Raw genomic sequence first — 19,489 nt, 5'->3', positions numbered from 1 at the left:
GTTCATGGACCAGAAAAAGATTGATCCGATTAGGACTTGCGTGTTCATGCGTCACACTTTGGATCGGAAAAAAAATATTTTGACATTTTGACAATTTATAACAAATATACCGGAAATAGTAGAAGAAGAAGCCGTAGCGACTTCCGTTGTAAACAAATCATCGCTCCGTGCATTTCTGCTTCAACTAGCTTCCGGGAATAGCAAAAGTGCGTATAGCTGACGTCCAAACATGCGCAGTAATGGCGGGATGGTTTGTACCGAAACATCGGAACAAGTGTTTTCATGCATGTATAAACCATCCCTCTCGATCGGGATAGAATCTTGATCGTATTGAGCTTGATCGGGTCAGACTAATCCGAGTTGGGTGTGTACATGATGCATTTTTATTCCGATCAGGCTTTTAATCTGATTAAATGTGACCATGTAAATGCACCTAATGTTCAAGCAAAAATAAAGAAGCCAGATCTACACCCACCAAAGACGGATTTGTGCCTCATCCAACCGTCTTCACGATGGTTTGTGAAATTTGGTTTGAAACTGCTGAGTAAACTTTGTGCCATCGAGCAAAAAAGAAAAACAGACGCGGGTGAAAGAAAACATAACCTCCTTGGGCGGCGTTATAAACAAACACAAATGTAACAGGGAGGGAAAAAGAAAAGAGTGGAGGGGCAAAGGAGGGACGGCTGCAGAAAAGGTGGCCAAGATTGGAGGAGGAGGAGGAGGAGGAGGAGGGGGAGTCTTCCTCGGCGTGACCCCTAATTGAAACTGTTGCATAACCTGCTGCTGCCCTGCTGAACTCCACCTAACACACAAACAGGCCCAGGCAGGCCAACCGTGTGCCTGCAGACACGCACTCTCTATCTCTAGTCTGCAAAACTCACATAGGAGCAGGGAGCCCCAGTGAACTCTGGGTAACACCAAACACACACAGACCCATAGAGAGAAACCATATGTGAGCGAGGGATGAGAGAAAAACGGGGGGGGGGGAGGGGGGGGGGGAGTATAGAGGATGGAGAGCAAAACCACATGTGGGGCAGCAAATGTGAACGGAGCAAAAGATGGGAAGAGACACAAGCAGAGAAAAATGGATAACGGCGCAGAAAGAGAGAGCGAAGGGGGGAAAGGAAGATGGATAGATGAGTGTTGGGCGATAGAGGACGGTGTAAAAGAAGGATGCGCAGTTCTGCAGCTGATGGATTTTAAAAGTAGAGTCTTGATTCCCAGTGATTCGGGAGAGCCCTTCATGAATGTGGGACACTTGAACACTGAAACTGGAAACAGATATTTTCTCGTGACACTCGATCATAAAAATATGCCTCGCATGACAAGAAGGTACGCAGCCATTTTCATCCATCGTTGTCTAGACGATGACATTTGTTCTGCAGTAGTTTTCTTGAAACCCTTAATAAAATCACGGCAGTAACTGGAAACATTTGGCTGGATTGAAGTATTAATATATTAATAACTAGATATTCGTGTTCTTTGCAGACAAATGAGCAGAATTCTTCTTCTACGCTTTTCCGCATGCGGTCCAAAAGTAACAATTCTCCTGAAGGAGTGGAATGACGGAACTTTTAGACTCACCACGACCGATTTATTATCATATTTCAGCACATAAAGGACATGAATGTGTCTTTTAATTCATGAGATCGGCCAGGAAAGCACAGAAAACCAGAATGACCTCCAGCACCAGTCCTGGATTTACAGTAATGATAACGAGGTTACATTAATGTAAATACGCTTCCTGTTTGTGAAAACAGGAAGCGTATTTTAGAGTTATTAAAACGGATGCTTCCTCTATTATCTGGCTTCGGAGCGAGACTACAAGACAAACGGCTGTTTGGACATCCTGATCTTTTCCTCCCTCCTCCTTCCCCACACTTCCCTTCCTCCCTCTGGTCCTTTCACTTCTGTATTCATCCGTCTCTCTCTCTCTCCCTCTCTCTCTCTCTCCAGGTTTGTCCCCGAGCTCACCCTCGCACGGCCGAGGTTTGACCTGCTAATCTTACAGACACGTAATCAGGTACACGCGAATAACGGCAGCTGCATGAAGCGTCATCCGGCTGCGAGCGCATGCGCACAAACCAATCAGCTGATTAGGAAGACCCGCGACGGTGTGTTCAATACGAGGAAGAAGCATAACGATGAACGCCGAAGCTGTCTCTGTGATGATAGAAGAGGAGGAGGAGGAGAATAGGAGGGATGAAGGGATGGAGGCAACGGAGGAAACACGAGCGGGAAGAGATGAATTCTTTCTTTCTGCCTCACTGGCAGCGAAATGATGGCGAGATGAAGAGGTAAAGAAGAAAGGTTGACGCATGAAAGAAGAAAAGGCAGAAAGTGCACAGCAGGAGGAAAATGAAGAAAAGGGAGCAGATGAAGAGGCGATGGATACAGAGGAGTAAAAGGAGAACAAGAAGAGAGGAGGTGAGGGAGGAAACAAAGCAAAGGAGAGCAGAAAAGCTAAAGGAATGACAGAAGAGAAAATGTGAGAAAACGTGGATGGAGTGATGAATGAATGGAAAGCAAATGAGGAGAGGAAAAACAGAAACGGCAGGTTGACGCTGGGCAGAGGAGGAGAAGATGAGAGAAAAAAGATGAGAAGAGGGGAGAAAGGTGGAGGAAGAGCGGTGAAGAGACGGCGATAGCAGATAAGTGGCGGAGGAAAAAAAGGTAAGAGAAGGGGGGGGGGGCAGCGATGAGCAGAACATTGTGTGTAAAGAGGAGAGAAGACGGAGGAGGACAAGTCGGGTGAAAGGAGGAGGAGCAGAAGGAGTTTTGGGTGAACTTGAGGTCAGTAGGTAAGTTGGGTTGAAGCAGAGAGGGTAAAAGTAGAAGTGCAAAAAGAAGGGAGGACAGGAGGGGGGGGGGGGGGGGGGGGGGGCAGATAAGACTGATGAAAATGGAGGAGGAGGAGGAGAAAAAAGGGAGAGAGTGCATCTTCCAAAAAAGAGAGAGCCCCAAACACACACACACACCTGACCCCAGATTCACCCTAAACACACACACAGAAACCGGCAGGTCTCTCTCTTCACCTCTCGCTGAACTTCTCTCTCCGTCTCGCTCCCCCTCTCTCACCTCGCCATGACCTCCCCCGCTATCGCTCCTGTCTCCTCACTCACACACTGATGATTGCTTCCTCTTATTCTTCTGGGGGGGGGGGGGGGGGGGCGGCGAGCAGAAAAACAAAGTGACGTGTTGCCCTCACATTTCTTCAGTGTTTTCTCTCATTTCTCCTCCGCTAATGGGCCTCCCTCCCTCCTTTCCTCCCCCCATCCATCCCTCCTTCTCTTTGTGTTACTTTCTTGCATCCCCCTTTTCTCTTTCTCCCCTCTAAATGGCCAATCACTCCTTTAGTTCCTTCCTCTTTTCCTCCGACTTCCATCTTTTCTCGTTTTCCTCACCCTCCTTTTCGTGTTCTCTTACCCGTTGCTCATCTGTCCTTTTCTCCCTTCCTCCTCACTTGCACCATCTGCCTCTTCTTCTTCCTCCTTTACATCTCTATCCTCTCTTCATTTACCATCTACCGCTCTTTCCTCACTCTTATTCCTCCTCTCTCCATCTTTCGTTCATCCCTTCTTTATGTTCCTCCCATCACCAGGTGTTTTTTTTGTGAACTAGCTTTCTCCTGATTTTCACCTCCCCTTTCTCATTCTCCTATTTTTCTACTTTCCGGGACAATTTTTGTGTAACTTTACGCCTCCTTTAAGACCTAATCTCCCCCCCCCAGTGTTTAGCAGACAGTTAGCTAATAGGTATTCCAGCTGTGGGGAAGATTTATTAGTTTGGTACCGTTGGGGATTTTCTTCTTATTCCTAATGGCCGACTTTCAGGTTACCCAGAATTCATCATGTTTACACTCAACACACACACACACACACACTTGTAATTATGTAATGTTTGGCGCAAACACTGAACCGACGATCATTTAGCATTTACAGGAACTCTTCAACTGCCTAGTGTCCACTCTTTCCTTCCTCTGCTCCTGTTCTCCTCCCTCCATTCACTCAGCTGTCAATCGCCTCTTACGGCTGACAGACAAGAGGGGGTCAAAGGTCACTAAAAGCAGCGAAAGTGGATTTCACTTTTATCAAGAGCAGCAGCCATTTTGGCACCCGTCCACCTCTGCGTTCCGTCCTCTTCCAAAAACCCACCTTCCACTTATCCATCAATCATCCATCCATTTGGTCTAATGCACTTTTCTGAGCTTTCCTCTTCAGGGCGTCCCGGCCATGATGGCAACCGTTTCCTTATTTCAAACAAAAAAAAAAAAAGTTCTTTAGAGACAGAACAGCGGAACCCAAAAACGACTAAGCTGACAGCAGAGTGAAAAGCTTTCAAGAGAAGGATCCCTCTACGAAACGGAGATTGTCTTTATCTAACTACTGACACCTGTCTGCCGTCCCAGTCATCCCCGTCCTTCCTTCCCTCAAATCCCATGACTAAATCCACATTTGAGTTCAAAGGTCACCGCCGGAAAACACAAAGGACACGCCTGTCAATCAAGCCTCTACTCTTGACGTCCGGCATGTTGAGGGCTGCAAAAGACAAGAGGACAATGTCTGCAGAGGAAGAAAGGAGCATCCTGACAGCAGTCCATCAGCATGGTCATCGCTGTCAGATGAGAGTTCACTAAAAGCAACGCGTGTCCATCATCTCTCAACCCCCCCCCCCCGCCCCCCCCCATATCTGTTCCTCCCCTATTCATCTTCACCATTTAGGTTTGAAAGGTCACAGACCTCTTCTCATAGGCAGATTCTTTTGGCATGTGCCTGTCAGGAACTATACAGGCATCCCAGGACAAAGGTTGAAGGAAAGGCAAGAAATGGTCTTCAAGACTTTGTTTACGATCAAAGATGGGAGACCGCAGCCAAGCCAAGCCGAAAGACTCCAAAATCATTGCAGCCAACTCCAAAATCCTCACGTCGCCAACTGCAATCCAAGAACGTTTGATGTCCTCAGTGATAAATTAAAAGGATCCCAATTCAATGAGAGAAAGCCTAGCTCAAAATAAGACATCCGTCTCATTAGAACTTCAATGGAAGAAAGGATTTTAACACTTAACCCTCAAAATTGACTCTGAACGCAGGGGGGGTGAAAATTCCCATTTGGAGGTTATCAGGCAACGTTTTTACTTCAGCTCTAACCAAACAACAAACATTCATGTTCTCTGACCGTCTCCTTAATCTTCCCTGCCTTTTATTTAATCCCAAACATTTGTTTTCAACTTCACAATCTGAATGGATGATGGGGGCCGAAACCCACAACACACGAACCTGCACACCCCGCAGCTTGAACGAGCATCGCTCCATCTTGAACTATGAATGGAATGAGGTACAACGTTTGGATGTTATCGCTACAGAGGATGAATTTTCCCCTTCTTCTTACAGGAGGCCCCCCCCCCAAAAAAGTAAATTAAAACCAAAAGCTTTGTGTATCTTTGTACATCTGCCTTGCAGCACAGCACAACCTCTAGTGATGCTTCAACGGCGAACGTACCGCACCGTAATCCACAGCGGGTCGGCTGCCCGTCACGTGCCGGGGTAAATTAAATACAGAAGTGAAAAGATAACATCGTGATGCTTTATCGCTCCCTGTAGGCAAAGTCAGCTTTTGTGTTGTTGTCGCCCCCCCCCCACCGACACAGAGGGGGTCAGGGTTCAGATGCAGAGCAGCGCCACAGAAGCGACCTCAAGGCATTTAAGGAAGCTGAATTCCAATGAAGGAGGCAGTCAAACGGCTCGCCGTACAGCGGTGATATAAGTTTAAAGGAAGTTTTAAAAAATAATACATTTTTAAAAAAACATCTTTAAAGTGCTCGAAACATATTTGATCCAACGCATCCAAGACAATCCACGAGGTTAAAGCGAAGATGTTGCAATACCAAAAGGGCATCAGCACCCAAGTGTCTCAAAGAGATCGTTCCATTTGGTAATGGTTCTGAGGAAAGTACATCATTTCAATTGGGTAGTATCACTTTTGACTAAATATATTGTCCAATGGGACAGATTTACTTAATCCCTAATTGCCTGGATTAAAACATCAGCATAACCCGGCTGCTTATTCCATTTAGACGCAATCACCTTAGAAAGTAAAGATTTTCAAGGTGAACTCCTTGGGGGGGCAATAGTCTTTGTATTTGACACCCTCCTCAACAAAATGCTGTAGGCAGATAAATGGTGAAGTTATGATAGCACAGGGGGCAAATTCAATTAAATTCTATTCTATTTTTTTTTTCTTTTGTAAAGCGCCAGATCATAACAGAAAAGTTATCTCAAGGCACTTTACAGGCGGAGCAGGGAGAGACCAACTTGTCCCACAAGAGCAAGGAAAAACTTCCCTCTAACAGGCAGAAACCTTGGACAGAACCTAAGACTCAACTCATAGTGGGGCAGCCGTCTGTCTTGACCGGTTGGGGTTGAGAAAGAGAGACAAGGACAGGTAGGAGGAGAGTCAAAAACAAAAGAGGGAGCGAGTGATAGAGAGACAGATACAGACATCTTTATTTAGGCTGCAGGTCAGTTCAAATCCCATGAAGAAATAAATGTTTATATTCTGCTACTGAGTTTGCTGCCTTTGGCTTGATAGTGAAAATAATTGTTCGTTGCAACACAGAGAACATTTGTGACGATGGCTGCATAGCGACTTGTTTACCCCCCCTCTAATTTACCATCTGCACCCAATGTTCTCCTCCTGGTTTTGTCTCCTTTCTCCCCCTTGCTGCAGGGACAGAGAAGTTGTGCTACCCCTGTGACAGGGCTGAAATGGAAGGAGCATGGAAAAATAAAACTGAGAGAAGAGCGCTAGTGGTTCAACCAGGGGTCTCTGCTGTCAATTAGACACTACGCAGATGGAGAGAGAGAGAGAGAGAGAGAAAGGAAGAAAGAGAACCCTAAAAGAATGACTGGGGAAATATTACAGGACTGCAAGGAGAAAGGGAAAGGAGTGAGTAAAGGAGGTCAGGCGGAGGGTAACTAGATGTTACGGAGGAGGAAGAGCGGGTGAGTGAGAAACAGAGAGACGATAAACGAGTGCAGGCTGAAGTCAGAGGGGCCTGCTGGGAGCTGCTCTGTGCGCTGATAAAGCAAATAAAGACGGAATACTCCAAAACAAACAGGGCTAGAAAAACAGCAGCTTTTAGCTCCGCTCCGAGCTCAATTTGGACCCAAGCACTTTTTAAAAAAGGTCAATTTGGCCTCGGCCACTTTTTTTTTTTTTTTTAAGTCAATTCGGGTCCAGACACATTTTAGAGGTCAATTCCAGGACGGGAGTTCATTTTGTAACCCGCAGCTAGAAACCACCCCCAGTCTGCCACTCCACAGTTTACTGCAAGCATTAATCTGTTTCATTCATTATCCAATATATTTAATCCCATTCCATTCTGTGTAGAAGGGGAAAATATATTTCTTTGGTTGGCCAACTTCACAAACCTTTCAAATACTTCTCTGGTCCCAAATGTCTCTTTAAGCAATAATTATTAAATTACTGGCCCCAAAAAAATAATTAGCTTTTTTTTTTTTTTTTAGAAAAATGAGAAGCTGTGAGGTTAAACACTCGAGCTTGAAATAAAACATCTCCCAGTAACGTCTCTTAACAAACCACAAAACAGGAAAGGGTCGAAAGGCGAGTGCGTTTTAAGGGGTTTGACTTTTTTGGTTTGACCATGGAGTGACCGCGCACACACACACACACAGGAAGGGGTGTAGATGCCGGCCATATCGGGGAGACTGACAGAGAGGTCATGACTGATAACACAGAACAATGACCTGACCCGGTCATCACACGGTCACTGTATGTGTGTGTGTGAAAAATAAATAGGACCAACAGCAATCACACAGCGGCTTTGAAACATGAGCGTGTTCACCTATAACGGTCTTTTATGAATCTAAGCGGTTCATGTTCCTCTTAGGTCGGATCCAGCGATAAAAATGAGCTTTGGACCCCCCCGCCCAGGGCCCCCCTCCAATCTTGACCACTACTTGACCATTGGTCTGAAGTACCGAAACGCAGCTCCCCTACCTCGTCCGTTCAGGTCGCTGACCAGTAACTGTTGCTGTGACCACTGCCTGACCTGTCGTCACGCCGATAAGGCCCGGGCCACAGACGGGACAGGAAGTTGAGACGGGGAGGGGGGGGGGGGGGGGCGAGGACACGCACACGCCGACCTCTCCCACACAAATAACAGTTTGAACTTATAAATCTGCAGATGTGGACACACACATTTAGAGCAGTGATATTGTGTTGCTGTTACCTTGAGGGGGGGAGGGGGGGGGGGGTATTGGGAGCATTTAATCTCTAATATGCACCTATAAATGTGGAGGAAGACGGAGAGACAAGAGCGAGTGTGTGTGCAGCTTTCAGAGGGTCGTGTTTGTGAGCAATCAGATAAGCATGTTTTGGTGGTTTGACGGTTAGTTTGCACCCCCCCCCCCACCCCCCCGTCACCGATACTTACCCCCGCTGACCTCACACTGCACCCGTTTTGATTTGAGATGCCTGTGCTTTGTGCGGCCGACGCACCGCGCGTCGCATCCAGCCCCGATGACGCCGCACTTTAACGGGAAGAGGAAGACACGGAATACTGGAGAAGAAGGAATGAAGCTTGGATGGAGAGTAAAAAAAAAAAAAGAAACGCGTTTTTGCTGCATGACAAACATGACGTGGGCGGCATCAGGCTGTTACACACCGGCGCGTCGACGTCGGTCCGCGGCGGTTTCGCGTTTGCGGTTCCGGCTTTGTTCACTGTGAGGAAACGTGTCCATAGTTTGGATTGTGCTACATTTGTTAGCGACTCTCTCCCCATGACTTCGAATAGATCGGCGGGCGAGCATCTAAGATGTCCCGTCGGATGCTCATCCGCCCTTCGCCTGACTTTCTTCTTCTCCTCTCCTGCTCTTTCACCCCTCTCCCCTCCGCTATTCAACCCCCCCCCCCCCCCCCCTTTTGCCTTCTGTGAGCGGTCAAACGGATGAAGGGAAGTGTCAGCCTCCCGAGGAGAGAGAGAGAGAAGGGTAGAGAGACTGGGTGAGACCACCCTGTACGTCCGTTTCACCCGCCGCATCACTTTCACCCGACTGCACTCTTTCACTTTCTATCCCTCGCTTTTTCTTGCAGCTCTCCATCAACACTTTCACGCATTCATGTCTCGTTTTCCTTCGCGCAGAGTTGAGAATACGCTCCCCCCTTTCTGCTCCCATCGCCTCCCGTCATCGAGTCGCTCTTTCATATCAACGTTCTCCTTCATTTGCGCCTTTCTCTTCGGATGTCCCCTCTGTGCCGTTCCTGCGCGCTCTGCTCGTCCCCTCAAATGTCCGATTTGAGGGGACGCTGTTGACGTGTCAAAGATCAACTCTGACACGTGTGTACAGTTCGTCCTCATCCTGAAGCCAACTGTCTCTCTCACACTCTCTCTCTCACACACACACACACACACACACACACACCATCTAAGTGACGCACTCGCTCCCATTATGACCGGTCCTTCTGGAATGTGACTGGCAGCTTTTTCTGTCTTCCGTCCATCCCTCTGACCTCATCTGTCTCTTTCCGCCTCCATCCTCATCTACTCCTTGTCTCATCCTTCATTTTTTTAAAGCAATTCCTTTGACATCGTGTCATTCCTGAGCAAAACACCTCTCTGCCTTCCCCACATTCCTCATCCTCAGGTCTGAGTAAAGATTTCAGGTCAAGCAGGCAGAAGAAAAAAAAACAAAAAGTGTTTTTCTCCTCAGCCAGAAATCTAACAGATGGCAAAAACCTCAAGAAAGAACTGCTTGCACCTTTATTTTAACTATTGGGATTATGACAATGACTTCATTTTTCATACGTCCGTTAAATGATTATTATTAAAAAATGTGTTCCCCCTGATATCAGCCATGTGATCTCTATCTAAAGAGTAAGCTGATTAAATGCTGATTCACAGAATCAAATCCGGTGTGTCGCTCTTTCCTTCGGAACTCAAACTCCTCAATATTTAGAAGAAAAGAAAACAACAAATATAAAAGTTGAATTGGGCATTTTTAAGTATCGCCGGAACTTCTCTATGCTGAAAATGTGGTTTCAACCATCTCCTTCTCTCACTCCCTCGTTAGTCTGCATTACAAGGAGGTGAGGTGAAGATCCCCCCCCCCCCCCCCCCCACTGGGCCTCATCTTATCCCTTTGCTTGTCTATTACCTCCAAACACACAAACGCAAGGCGGGGGGGGGGGGGGGGGGTCTACTATCCTGTCACTGGATAATCGCTACCGGCTACGCCGATCAATCTGGACCCACAGAGTCAAGGAGAAGGGGAGCAGATTTCATGCCGTGACATGTTGCTTTTGGAGAGGGAAGCCTTGTGAGGTAACGGTTGGGAGTAGCGTGTGTATGTGTGCACTATTCCGACCAATGCAGTCCAGTTAATGTAGGATAGAGTTGAATTTCCTGCCATCTGAGTGACGACGTGCCTGGGCAACAGATAGAGGACGGAATTACATTTCGTTCCCGGAGCGCACCGGTGTTGACATCTTCACAACGACATGTCCGGATTCTGTTGTTGCGATCGAGTTACGGTCAAGAAACTCATCCCACCAAAATAGATAGAGAGATGGACGGAGCTGATTCTTGCATCCCTCGCCTCATTTTATCACGGCGAGGAATAGAAAGGAAAAAAAACGACAAATGGAAGAAAAATAAGAGATAGAAAGGAGGACAAGAAGAAAGATGGAGAAGTAGGAGAAAGATAAAAAGCCTAAATAGAGAAATAGAAACATGGGTGAAAGGGGGGGGGGGGGGGAGATGAAAATGAAAAAGGACAGAAAAGAAAGAATAAAAAGGGTTAAAGGTCAACAAACCGGCGATTTTAATAGATGCAAGAGAAAGACAAGAAAAAAAAGGAGGGAGAGGAAAAGAGATGACATGATAAATGGATAAAATTTGACAGTCTGTGGGTTAACCAAAGGAACGGAACAGGCACCAATCAATGACCAGAACCGCCTTCTTCTGGGCCGAAGCAGCAAGAATGCCTGGCGCGCGAGCGAGAAGAGACGGGGATGAGTGGAGCTCTGCTGTTGCGAGCGTTTTTCTGGAGGGACGCCACGCCGCAACACACACGGGGGCCAGCCAAAGGTTCGAAGTAACCACAAGACTTCTGAATGTTCTAAATATAGGAGGATTGATAGGATCAGTGGAGAGGAGCAGGCCGGGGAGGCTCCCACACGCACCAAATTATTTAGCAATTACAAAGAACAGAACAAAGTTGCTGTGTCAACGGATACGCTCGTTACAGTCGATACGTCGCGTCGCCACAGCCGAAGTTAAATATTCAGCTTGTTTACGCATTAGAACGGCTGTTTTTGAGCTACCTTTATCAAGAGGTGACGATTTCAACAGAATCACTACATCTCCATCCTACGTTTGCATCGCCCTCCACTGACCCGATGCAGAAGCACGCCAGCTTCTCGAGGCCTGTTTAAAAATAAATAAATAAATACATCCTACTGCCTGCAGTTGAAATACGACACAGACCCAGGATTTACATTTGTTTATTACGAGCTACATATGGTTTCTGTTCGGACATCAGAAAAAATGGATACAGCCCTACTGTTTTAAAATTCTCGTCTATAAAACTGAACCCAGAACAGTTTCAGAGGAATGAGTTCGGCAGGTTTAAGTTCTTCAAGAAAAAAAGAAGACAAATAGAAAAAAGAACTTAATAAACTATGTTAAAATCCAAACGTGACCATTCCGATCGCATTACCGGTAAATAATTTGGTATTGATCAGGAAGTGTGTGTGTGTGGGGAAAAAAAGAGTCAAACCAGCAAACACTGATATTTAATGCTTCCTTCTTTTTTTCCTGATGCTTTGAACAGATATTTACACCAAATACGAGGTTTAAAACAAGACTACAGCTGGTGGGGGTTAAGTTTACACCCACATCTGGTTGCTCTGTTACACAATAACTGCAGGATTCTTTTTGTTGTTTTTTTAACAGTAAGGATCATTTTTTTCTAATGACACCAAACATTAAAGATATTAAATTATTAATTCGTGCTTGAAAGTAAAAACGGCTAAAACACCACAATTAACATAAAAAACATAAACGCCACAGCTCTCGAATCTGTACCCGTTGTGTGTGTGTGTTTTTTTTTAGACTGGTAAATGTGTTGTTTATGCCCATCTAAGAATCTGTGTGTGTCCTGGGGGGGCGGGGGGACTCCTGTGTCGCCCCTGTCCCAGGACCCCCGGAACCCTCCAGAACACCGGGACCCGACCACACAACAAACGGCCCCTTCAGCGTGATTTATCGGCCATTCAAGCATCAGGTCACACTCACAGATACACACAAAAGCTACAAAAACGCGGACGGGCAAAATCTACCTGACGATCTATGGCGAAAAAAAAAAAAAAAAAAGAAGCGAACTCAGACACGACGTTTGAGAGTCAGTCGTATCAGGGAGACGGGAATTCTTTTGATGAAATAAGAATGACGGCCCCCCAAAAAAAAACAATGAAATAAAAGAGTAGAGAAAGCTGAATAACGCCACAAAGGAGCGATGGAGTCAACTGATCAGCAATAGGAGGTGTGATACAAGGGGGGGGGGGGGGGGGGGGGGGGCAAGAAAACAGGAGCAAAGGAGGGAAAAGGGTGGAGAAGAAGGTGGGAGGAGGGGCTGAAGTAAACATCAATGCCACATGAATGCAATTTTTTTCTTCTTTTCTCCTTCTCCCCATCTTTCCCCCCCCCCACCCCCGGTTCCTTCTCCTCCTCCAAGCGAGAGAACAAGAGGCACTGCATCATCCCGACAGGCGGAGAAAGAGAAGAGAGGGAGAGAGAAAGAGGGATTGTGATGGAGGGATAAAGGGCTATCCGTCTCTGTCTGTCACCTCATTCATCGTCCCCTGCTTCGTCCTGCCGGCCCATCCGTCATCTGCTGTCTCTCACACACACACACACACACACACACACACACACTTTCAAACCACTTTCACACACTCAACAACAAGGACGAAACACGCGCGTCAATGATGGGCAGGCAGACACACAAACCTCGACTCGATCTCCGCCCTGTTTCACACACTCACTGTGACGGACGGACGGGCGGACACACACACACACACACACACACACACTTTTTTTTACTAACTTTCACAGCAAAGATGGCCAACAAACACAAACTGCGGCCAAAAAGTCATACACACTTCCTTCCACCCCGTTTCACACATTCACAATGATGACAGACACCAAAGTCTCTCCCGAATCACTACACTCAACACACACACACACACTCGACAACAGCGACAACAAACACAAGTTTGCACTTTTTTTAAGCACATACAAGCTTGTCAAAGTGTGACGCATCCACAAACACACTCCCGGATTCTCCATCGCTCAGCGGAGGCGTCCAGTTCCGTCCCTCTTCCCAGGACTCTGGGAAACGGCGAGACGCCATGCAAGGCCCTGCTGGGAGTAATGCGGGCTTCAGTGTCTTGCCCAAGGACACTTTGGCATGTGGACAGTCAGAGCTGGGATTCGAACCACTGACCTACTGCCCACTTTACCAATTGAGCCACATCTGCCCCATTTGTCTAGCTTTACCTGGGAATACGTGTCTGGAGTTGCCGTTTGAAAAGAACCACAATGAGACGCAATGAGCTGATGGAGCAGATCTTCATCATCTACACAGATAAAAGATCCCGCCTGAAGTCGAAAGTGATGCTTTATTAAACTTGTTTATATATTCATAATTACTAAATATGTAATAACATTTTAGGGTTGCATTTTTCAAATTGTACATCTTTTTTTAATCTGGATCATCTTCTATGGAAATAAATCTATTTTATATGGAAAAAATGTGTAACATATCTGTGGCATGTTTTTTGTGACTTGGTCTGGAAGCCATTTCCATAATTGCATGAGTGTAAATGATGGATATTTTCATTCATATTTTGTAAACGTTTACTTTTTTTCTACAGTTTAGGGACATTAGTCGCCTAACCTCAAGGGCCTCGCATTCGTCTGCAGATACAACGTAGACGGGAGAAAGTCTGTGGGAATATTGGAATATCGGGAGACAAAGGGATGGAAGTTGGGCAACAAAGATGAAAAGAACATAGTATGGGGGGTGGGGGGTTGTTGTTAAAGGGTGAAGCACAAAACAACAAAAATCAGAAAACCAAATGAAGGAGGAAGACAAGGCGGAGACACCACTGAAGGAGGATGACGACTGGGGGGCGTGAGGGAGGAAGGATGAAAAAAAAAGGCGGGGGGGGGGGAGGTAGAAAAAAAAGATAGCAGAGACAAAACAGAAAACGAGGGAGAGAGGACCACGACGGAGACAAAGACCTACTTGTCTCAAGTCACTGAAGGCCAGAAGCAACGTGTCACCCTGGAAGCCTGCGACCGGGCCGGCTCTGGCAAAACCTGTGGGAAAATACAAACCCGCCCCCCCCCCCCACAATCCACCCCCGGAGAGAGGGAAGAGAGGAGGAGCAGGAAAAAAGAGGGTGAAAAACGGAATAATAAAAGACCTGGTCGGATTCGCTATGCATCAGGATAGATTGGCAGACAAATGACAGCCTGGGGAGGAGGGGGGGGGAGGAGAAAGGATAATGGGGGGGCAGGGTGTCAGAGTCATGTCGGCGGGCTGGTTGGAAAAGAGAAAGAGCGTGTGACAGTTGGTCGTCCAATGGCGTGTGTGTGTGTGTGTGTGTGTGCGTGTTTATTTGTTGCTGGTTCGGGGCTTCGCCTGCATGTTTGTGAACAGTTGAGGTCTGTTGGATTTTGAACCCAGGGCGATGCCTCTGTGTGCGTGTGCATGCGTGTGTGTGTGCGTGTGTGTTTGCGAATGAGTGTCGGGGTCGTACGGAGTGTGAGCTGGGGTCCTGGCATCAGTTGGCTCCCGTAAACAAGCCGACTGGTATTCTGAGCGAGGGAACGAAAGAAAAGGCGGAGTGCCGGGAGGAGAAAGAAAGAAAGCCTGTCGCTAATCTTTTTTTTTTTTTTCTTTACCTTGGGACATACTCTCTCTCTTTCTCTCTCTCTCTCTCACACACACAGGAATATACACTGCAGCACTGATTACATGCCTGCCATCTTCATGAGACACACACACACAGACGCTGAACTCTGAAGCTAAGCTAACCAAAGCTCTGATGTCTACCAGCGAACGTTAACCTCTTTAACCTGAACCAGTTCTCCACAGATCTTTATTTTCCTGCTCTGCCATTTTTATCATTCTGGTTAACTAATATTTGAAAGAAAGGCAGGTAAAATTAAAGTTGTTTTTTTTTTTACGTCCACTCAAATGGAACGAAACCTTCTTTTGTATTATTGGTGACATGTTTAGACAAAGTACTGAATATAATGGCTGCAACTCTAACTCTAGTTTTACTTTCTTCACCTCATCCTCGCATCTTTTCCCTGCTTGCTAACCAGCGACCACGTTTATTTCCTTCTGCACCTGTCTTTCTTTCAATCTGTAATCATCCTGAAATGGTCCCTCTTTCTTAATCTCCAATTCTCCTTCACTTCCTCCTCCTTTCAGACTCGCCGTTAAATTTGGTTTAATCCTTCCTCTCATCCATGAATTTTGTTCTCTGCATTTGTTTTATTTTTATTTCACAAGTTCTCATTTAATCCCATTTCCTCTGCCCCCTTTGCTCTTCAACCTCTTTCATCAGTCTTGTTCCCTTATCCCCCCCCCCCCCCCCCGATTTAATCCCCTCTCAATTCACTTCCTTAAAACAGACTCCTGCAGTTTTTTTTTATCCACATTCCTCTTTTATCATTTTTAATCTCCTTCATCTATTATCCACCATTTTTCATGTTGTCATTTTTTCATGACATCCTTGATTGATATTCTTTTATTCATCCCTTCTTTCACAGCGACTGTTTTCCTTTCATCCATTTTTCATTCTTGCCCACATCATTGTTCGTGAAACCACTGTTCTTTTACTCCTCTCTCGCTCTGCTTCTCATTTCACCCTTCACAAACTCAACCGACGGCTCTTTACAACTTCAAGACCTAAAAAAAACCTGAGAAACTATTTCCCCAAGTCCTTTAATCCCTCATTCCATCCTTCAATCTGTTCCCTTTAAAGGGAAGTCACAAAAGATTCATACTAAATGTTACAGCATTCCTCTAGGACATTTTTTTTCTTTTTTCCTGCTGAAGCTTCAGAACACGTTTATGTTGGATCAAAAGGTCCAACTTCATAGGTGTACTGAAATATGCTGAGACGGCACTGCAGGCACAACCGTTTGAGCTTCTACACCTTACTCAGACAGGTTAAGCTTTTAGCTTAGTGGCTGTAGTGAACAATTCCGCTAATAGAGGCTGTCAATAAAGTTTTTTTTTTATTTGTTATTATCAGTTAACTGAAAACTGCAGCATACATTTCCCGGAAAGCCTGAGGAATGTTTTGATGCATAGAAATAGGACTCGACTTTCCGCTCGTCATCGGGTGAGAACAGAATAACTTCATTTCTGGTTTGACCTTTTTTTTTTTTAATCTATCTATGCAATTCGCACTTTTCATTCCAGTCCTTGTCGTTGTCTCATATTCTTTCTATTTCTGACTCTATCCATCTTTCATTCATCATTTTCCCATTCCCATTTAATCTAATCCGTTCCTCATCCCTCTGTTTTTTAGTTTCTCTCTCCACACCCCCCCCCCCCTTTATAATAATCATCTCCTTTCCTTTTCCAGTTATATCCATCCATCTACTGTATCCCATCTCATCCCTACAAGTGTTTCTGAGAGCCTCCGTCTGCTCTGCATAAGCAACTCTAACCCCCCTAACCCGTCCACGCATGTCACCCCTCATCATGGCACAAACATGCCTAAATAACACGCAGTGTGGGCTGGGCTGTGACTCTAAGAACCTTGATCAAGAATATATATCTATTTTTTTTAAACGTGCCCCCCCCGCCCCCACCCCCCTTTCTTTATCTCAGGGTCTTTGAAAACAAGGCTGGGGAGGAGGAACGCGGGGACTAAAAGATGGAGAAGTTGGGAGAATTTAAAAAGACAGGAGACAGAAAAGGGAGGAAAGAATTAACCCTCCTATTATTCTCAAATATTACTAACACATTTTATCCTTGGGGGTCAACCTGACCCCGGTAATCGTTTCCTCAAGAAAATTATTTACAGAAAATTGTTGAGCACGTTTTTTATTGCTTTTGTTTATTGATAATGAGATCGCGACCTGTCTTTTAGCGCCACCATCAGGCCAAACATTAGAATTAGTTAATTATTAGAATTAATTTATCTTGAAAAGAAAAACAACATTTATTATGTAGCACTCAAAATCCTAAAAGACCAAGTGCCTCAAATATAATACACTTGGCTTATTATTGAGTATAATTGCTAGTCACTGGCTTTAGAAACTTGCATGGAGCCATTGAACAAATAACTGAACACACTGATGAACACCAACGAAGCTCCCAAGAGACCCCCCCCCGAACTAAATGACCGGTTGATCCATAGCACCCCCTGTGCTTTCAAATGCAAACTGCACCGCGTTAGTAATGTCGTTTTGAGTGAAGCCTATTTGGCGCAGAAAGTGAAAAAGTGTTTGACGAATGTCGGCGAGGCGTCACCCGACACGACGCGCTGCTGTAAAGGCTTGAGAGGAAGGTTTGGAGGAAAGGAGAACAGAAAACAGGAAGGGCGAGTGAAATTAAGAGTAAATAAGACACTGATGGGACTGAAGGGGAGGAAAACCCAATCGCTGTTACTGTCGACACTCACGCTCGCATTCCTTTACATCGGTGTAGAGCTGATGCAGCGCGCCCATTGCGATCTGTCTGACCTCCGGGTCGAGCAGGAGCTGCATCAGGGAGGTGGCGATGTGTTTGCAGGCCGACATGCAGGCTGTCTGGGCAACTTTACCCTGAGAGATGGAAGAAGAAGAAAAAGATGAAGTGGCGTCTGCGTATTTTGTATCACACTGAAATCCCTATAAAGCACAGGTTCCTCTCATTTCCTGTTACGCATCAACAATTTGGAACCTTTTGATGATGATCCAGAGCACCATGTGGATCCCCCTCCAATTAGGAGGGGAATGAGCTGCTTGGCGGAGGTCTGCGCTCTCTGAGTGCTTTTCTAGTTTTGATTTAGTTAACATGAAGAAAAAAAAAAAAGACCAAGTAATGAAATCCCTCATCCTCTCTAACAACACACCACTGAAACACACACACAACAAACATCAAGACATGAATGCAGAATGGTAATCAGATGAGTTATTGTGCATTTCATTACACACACACACACTGCTGCATTCAGGTGCAGTCAGAATGATGAAGTACCATAATAAGAATAAAAGCAGCGGATGAGGAAGCACATGACAACACATTAATACAAAAACCAAAACATGTGTTTGTGTCACTTTAATCCTGTGTGTGTGTGTGTGTGTGTGTTCTCAGCAGCCAGGCCTGACCTCCATTTTGCCCTTGACATCTGCATTCCAACAGCATGAATCAAAGAGGCGACAAAGGAAACAAACTAAAAAACGAGGTTAATCTTGTTTAAAGTTCAACTTAGATGTGCAGGAAAAAAAAACAAAGAACAAAAAAAAAAATCATTTTCATTTCCTCCTCATCATGAAGAAAGAAAGAAAAATCTCAATTTCACTTCCACATTCATTCCGTTTCATTTTTCCAGAAATCCATTGACAAAGTAGCACAAAACGAAATCAAGGTCCTTGTAAGAATAAAAGAACAACGTTGATTTGTGCTCCTCCGATGAAATCAGGAGCAGAGGAATGAACGGAGGGGGCATGTTCTGCTGACGGGACCTCGATGCGTCCGGCCGACACAAACACATCTTTAGGTAATTAACACACACCAGACCGGCACATTTAAGTACCCTCATTAATCACAGCGAGACAGACACACACATGCATGATTGTGTTTAATGTTTAGCTTTAGGTGTTGGTGTAAATCTGTTATAATCACATAACTACTCTGAGTGTTTATGCAGCTCTGATTACTGAGTGTGGCTGTTTTTAAACGCCATTATCTCACAGTGATTGTGTGTTCAGTGGCTTGAATTGTGTCAATTCTCTCATTTTGGTTTAAATAGCCCCCAGAAATAAATTCCAGCATCAACATTAACAGTTAAAGAGAAGGGGAACTTTCTCTGGAAATGACCTTTCATAACTCTCCCAATGGAAGCGGTAACATTAAACTTGAAATGAAAGATGGCTACCGTTCTGGTAAAATATTTTTTTGGGACTGGGCCTTATTCTGAGAACAGCAGACTCAAGTCCATAGAAGTACGGTCAGAAAAGGTTGCAGGGAGACGTCGCAACTACAATCCCTGATAAGATAATAAAATCCAGAAAATGCTCAAATCCGGAGACGATTAAGACATAATAACAACATTATAATAATGACGATGAAAATGGTAAAATATATATAAATCCCAGCCGTGCCTCACATCCCTAAGTCCAAATGGCAAATATCCGCTGCACACAGTGTCAGGATCTTCTGCCTGCATCAAC

At 45.5% G+C, this 19,489-nt stretch overlaps 1 protein-coding gene across 1 annotated transcript in view; it reads right to left on the bottom strand.

Annotated features, from left to right (window-relative positions):
• The window catches only part of exoc6b (exocyst complex component 6B), a 58,279-nt gene that overhangs the window by 5,486 nt on the left and 33,304 nt on the right, over positions 1-19,489 (bottom strand). Inside the window, exons 19-20 of the mRNA XM_068755591.1 lie at positions 17,737-17,878; positions 14,331-14,404 (exon numbers count right to left, since the gene is read on the bottom strand). Coding sequence (XP_068611692.1) covers positions 14,331-14,404; positions 17,737-17,878 — 216 coding nt within the window. The remainder of the gene's footprint in view (positions 1-14,330; positions 14,405-17,736; positions 17,879-19,489) is intronic.

Source organism: Brachionichthys hirsutus, chromosome 23, assembly GCF_040956055.1.
Source record: "Brachionichthys hirsutus isolate HB-005 chromosome 23, CSIRO-AGI_Bhir_v1, whole genome shotgun sequence".
Taxonomy (NCBI): domain Eukaryota; kingdom Metazoa; phylum Chordata; class Actinopteri; order Lophiiformes; family Brachionichthyidae; genus Brachionichthys; species Brachionichthys hirsutus.
This window is presented reverse-complemented; position numbering and strand designations above follow the sequence as displayed.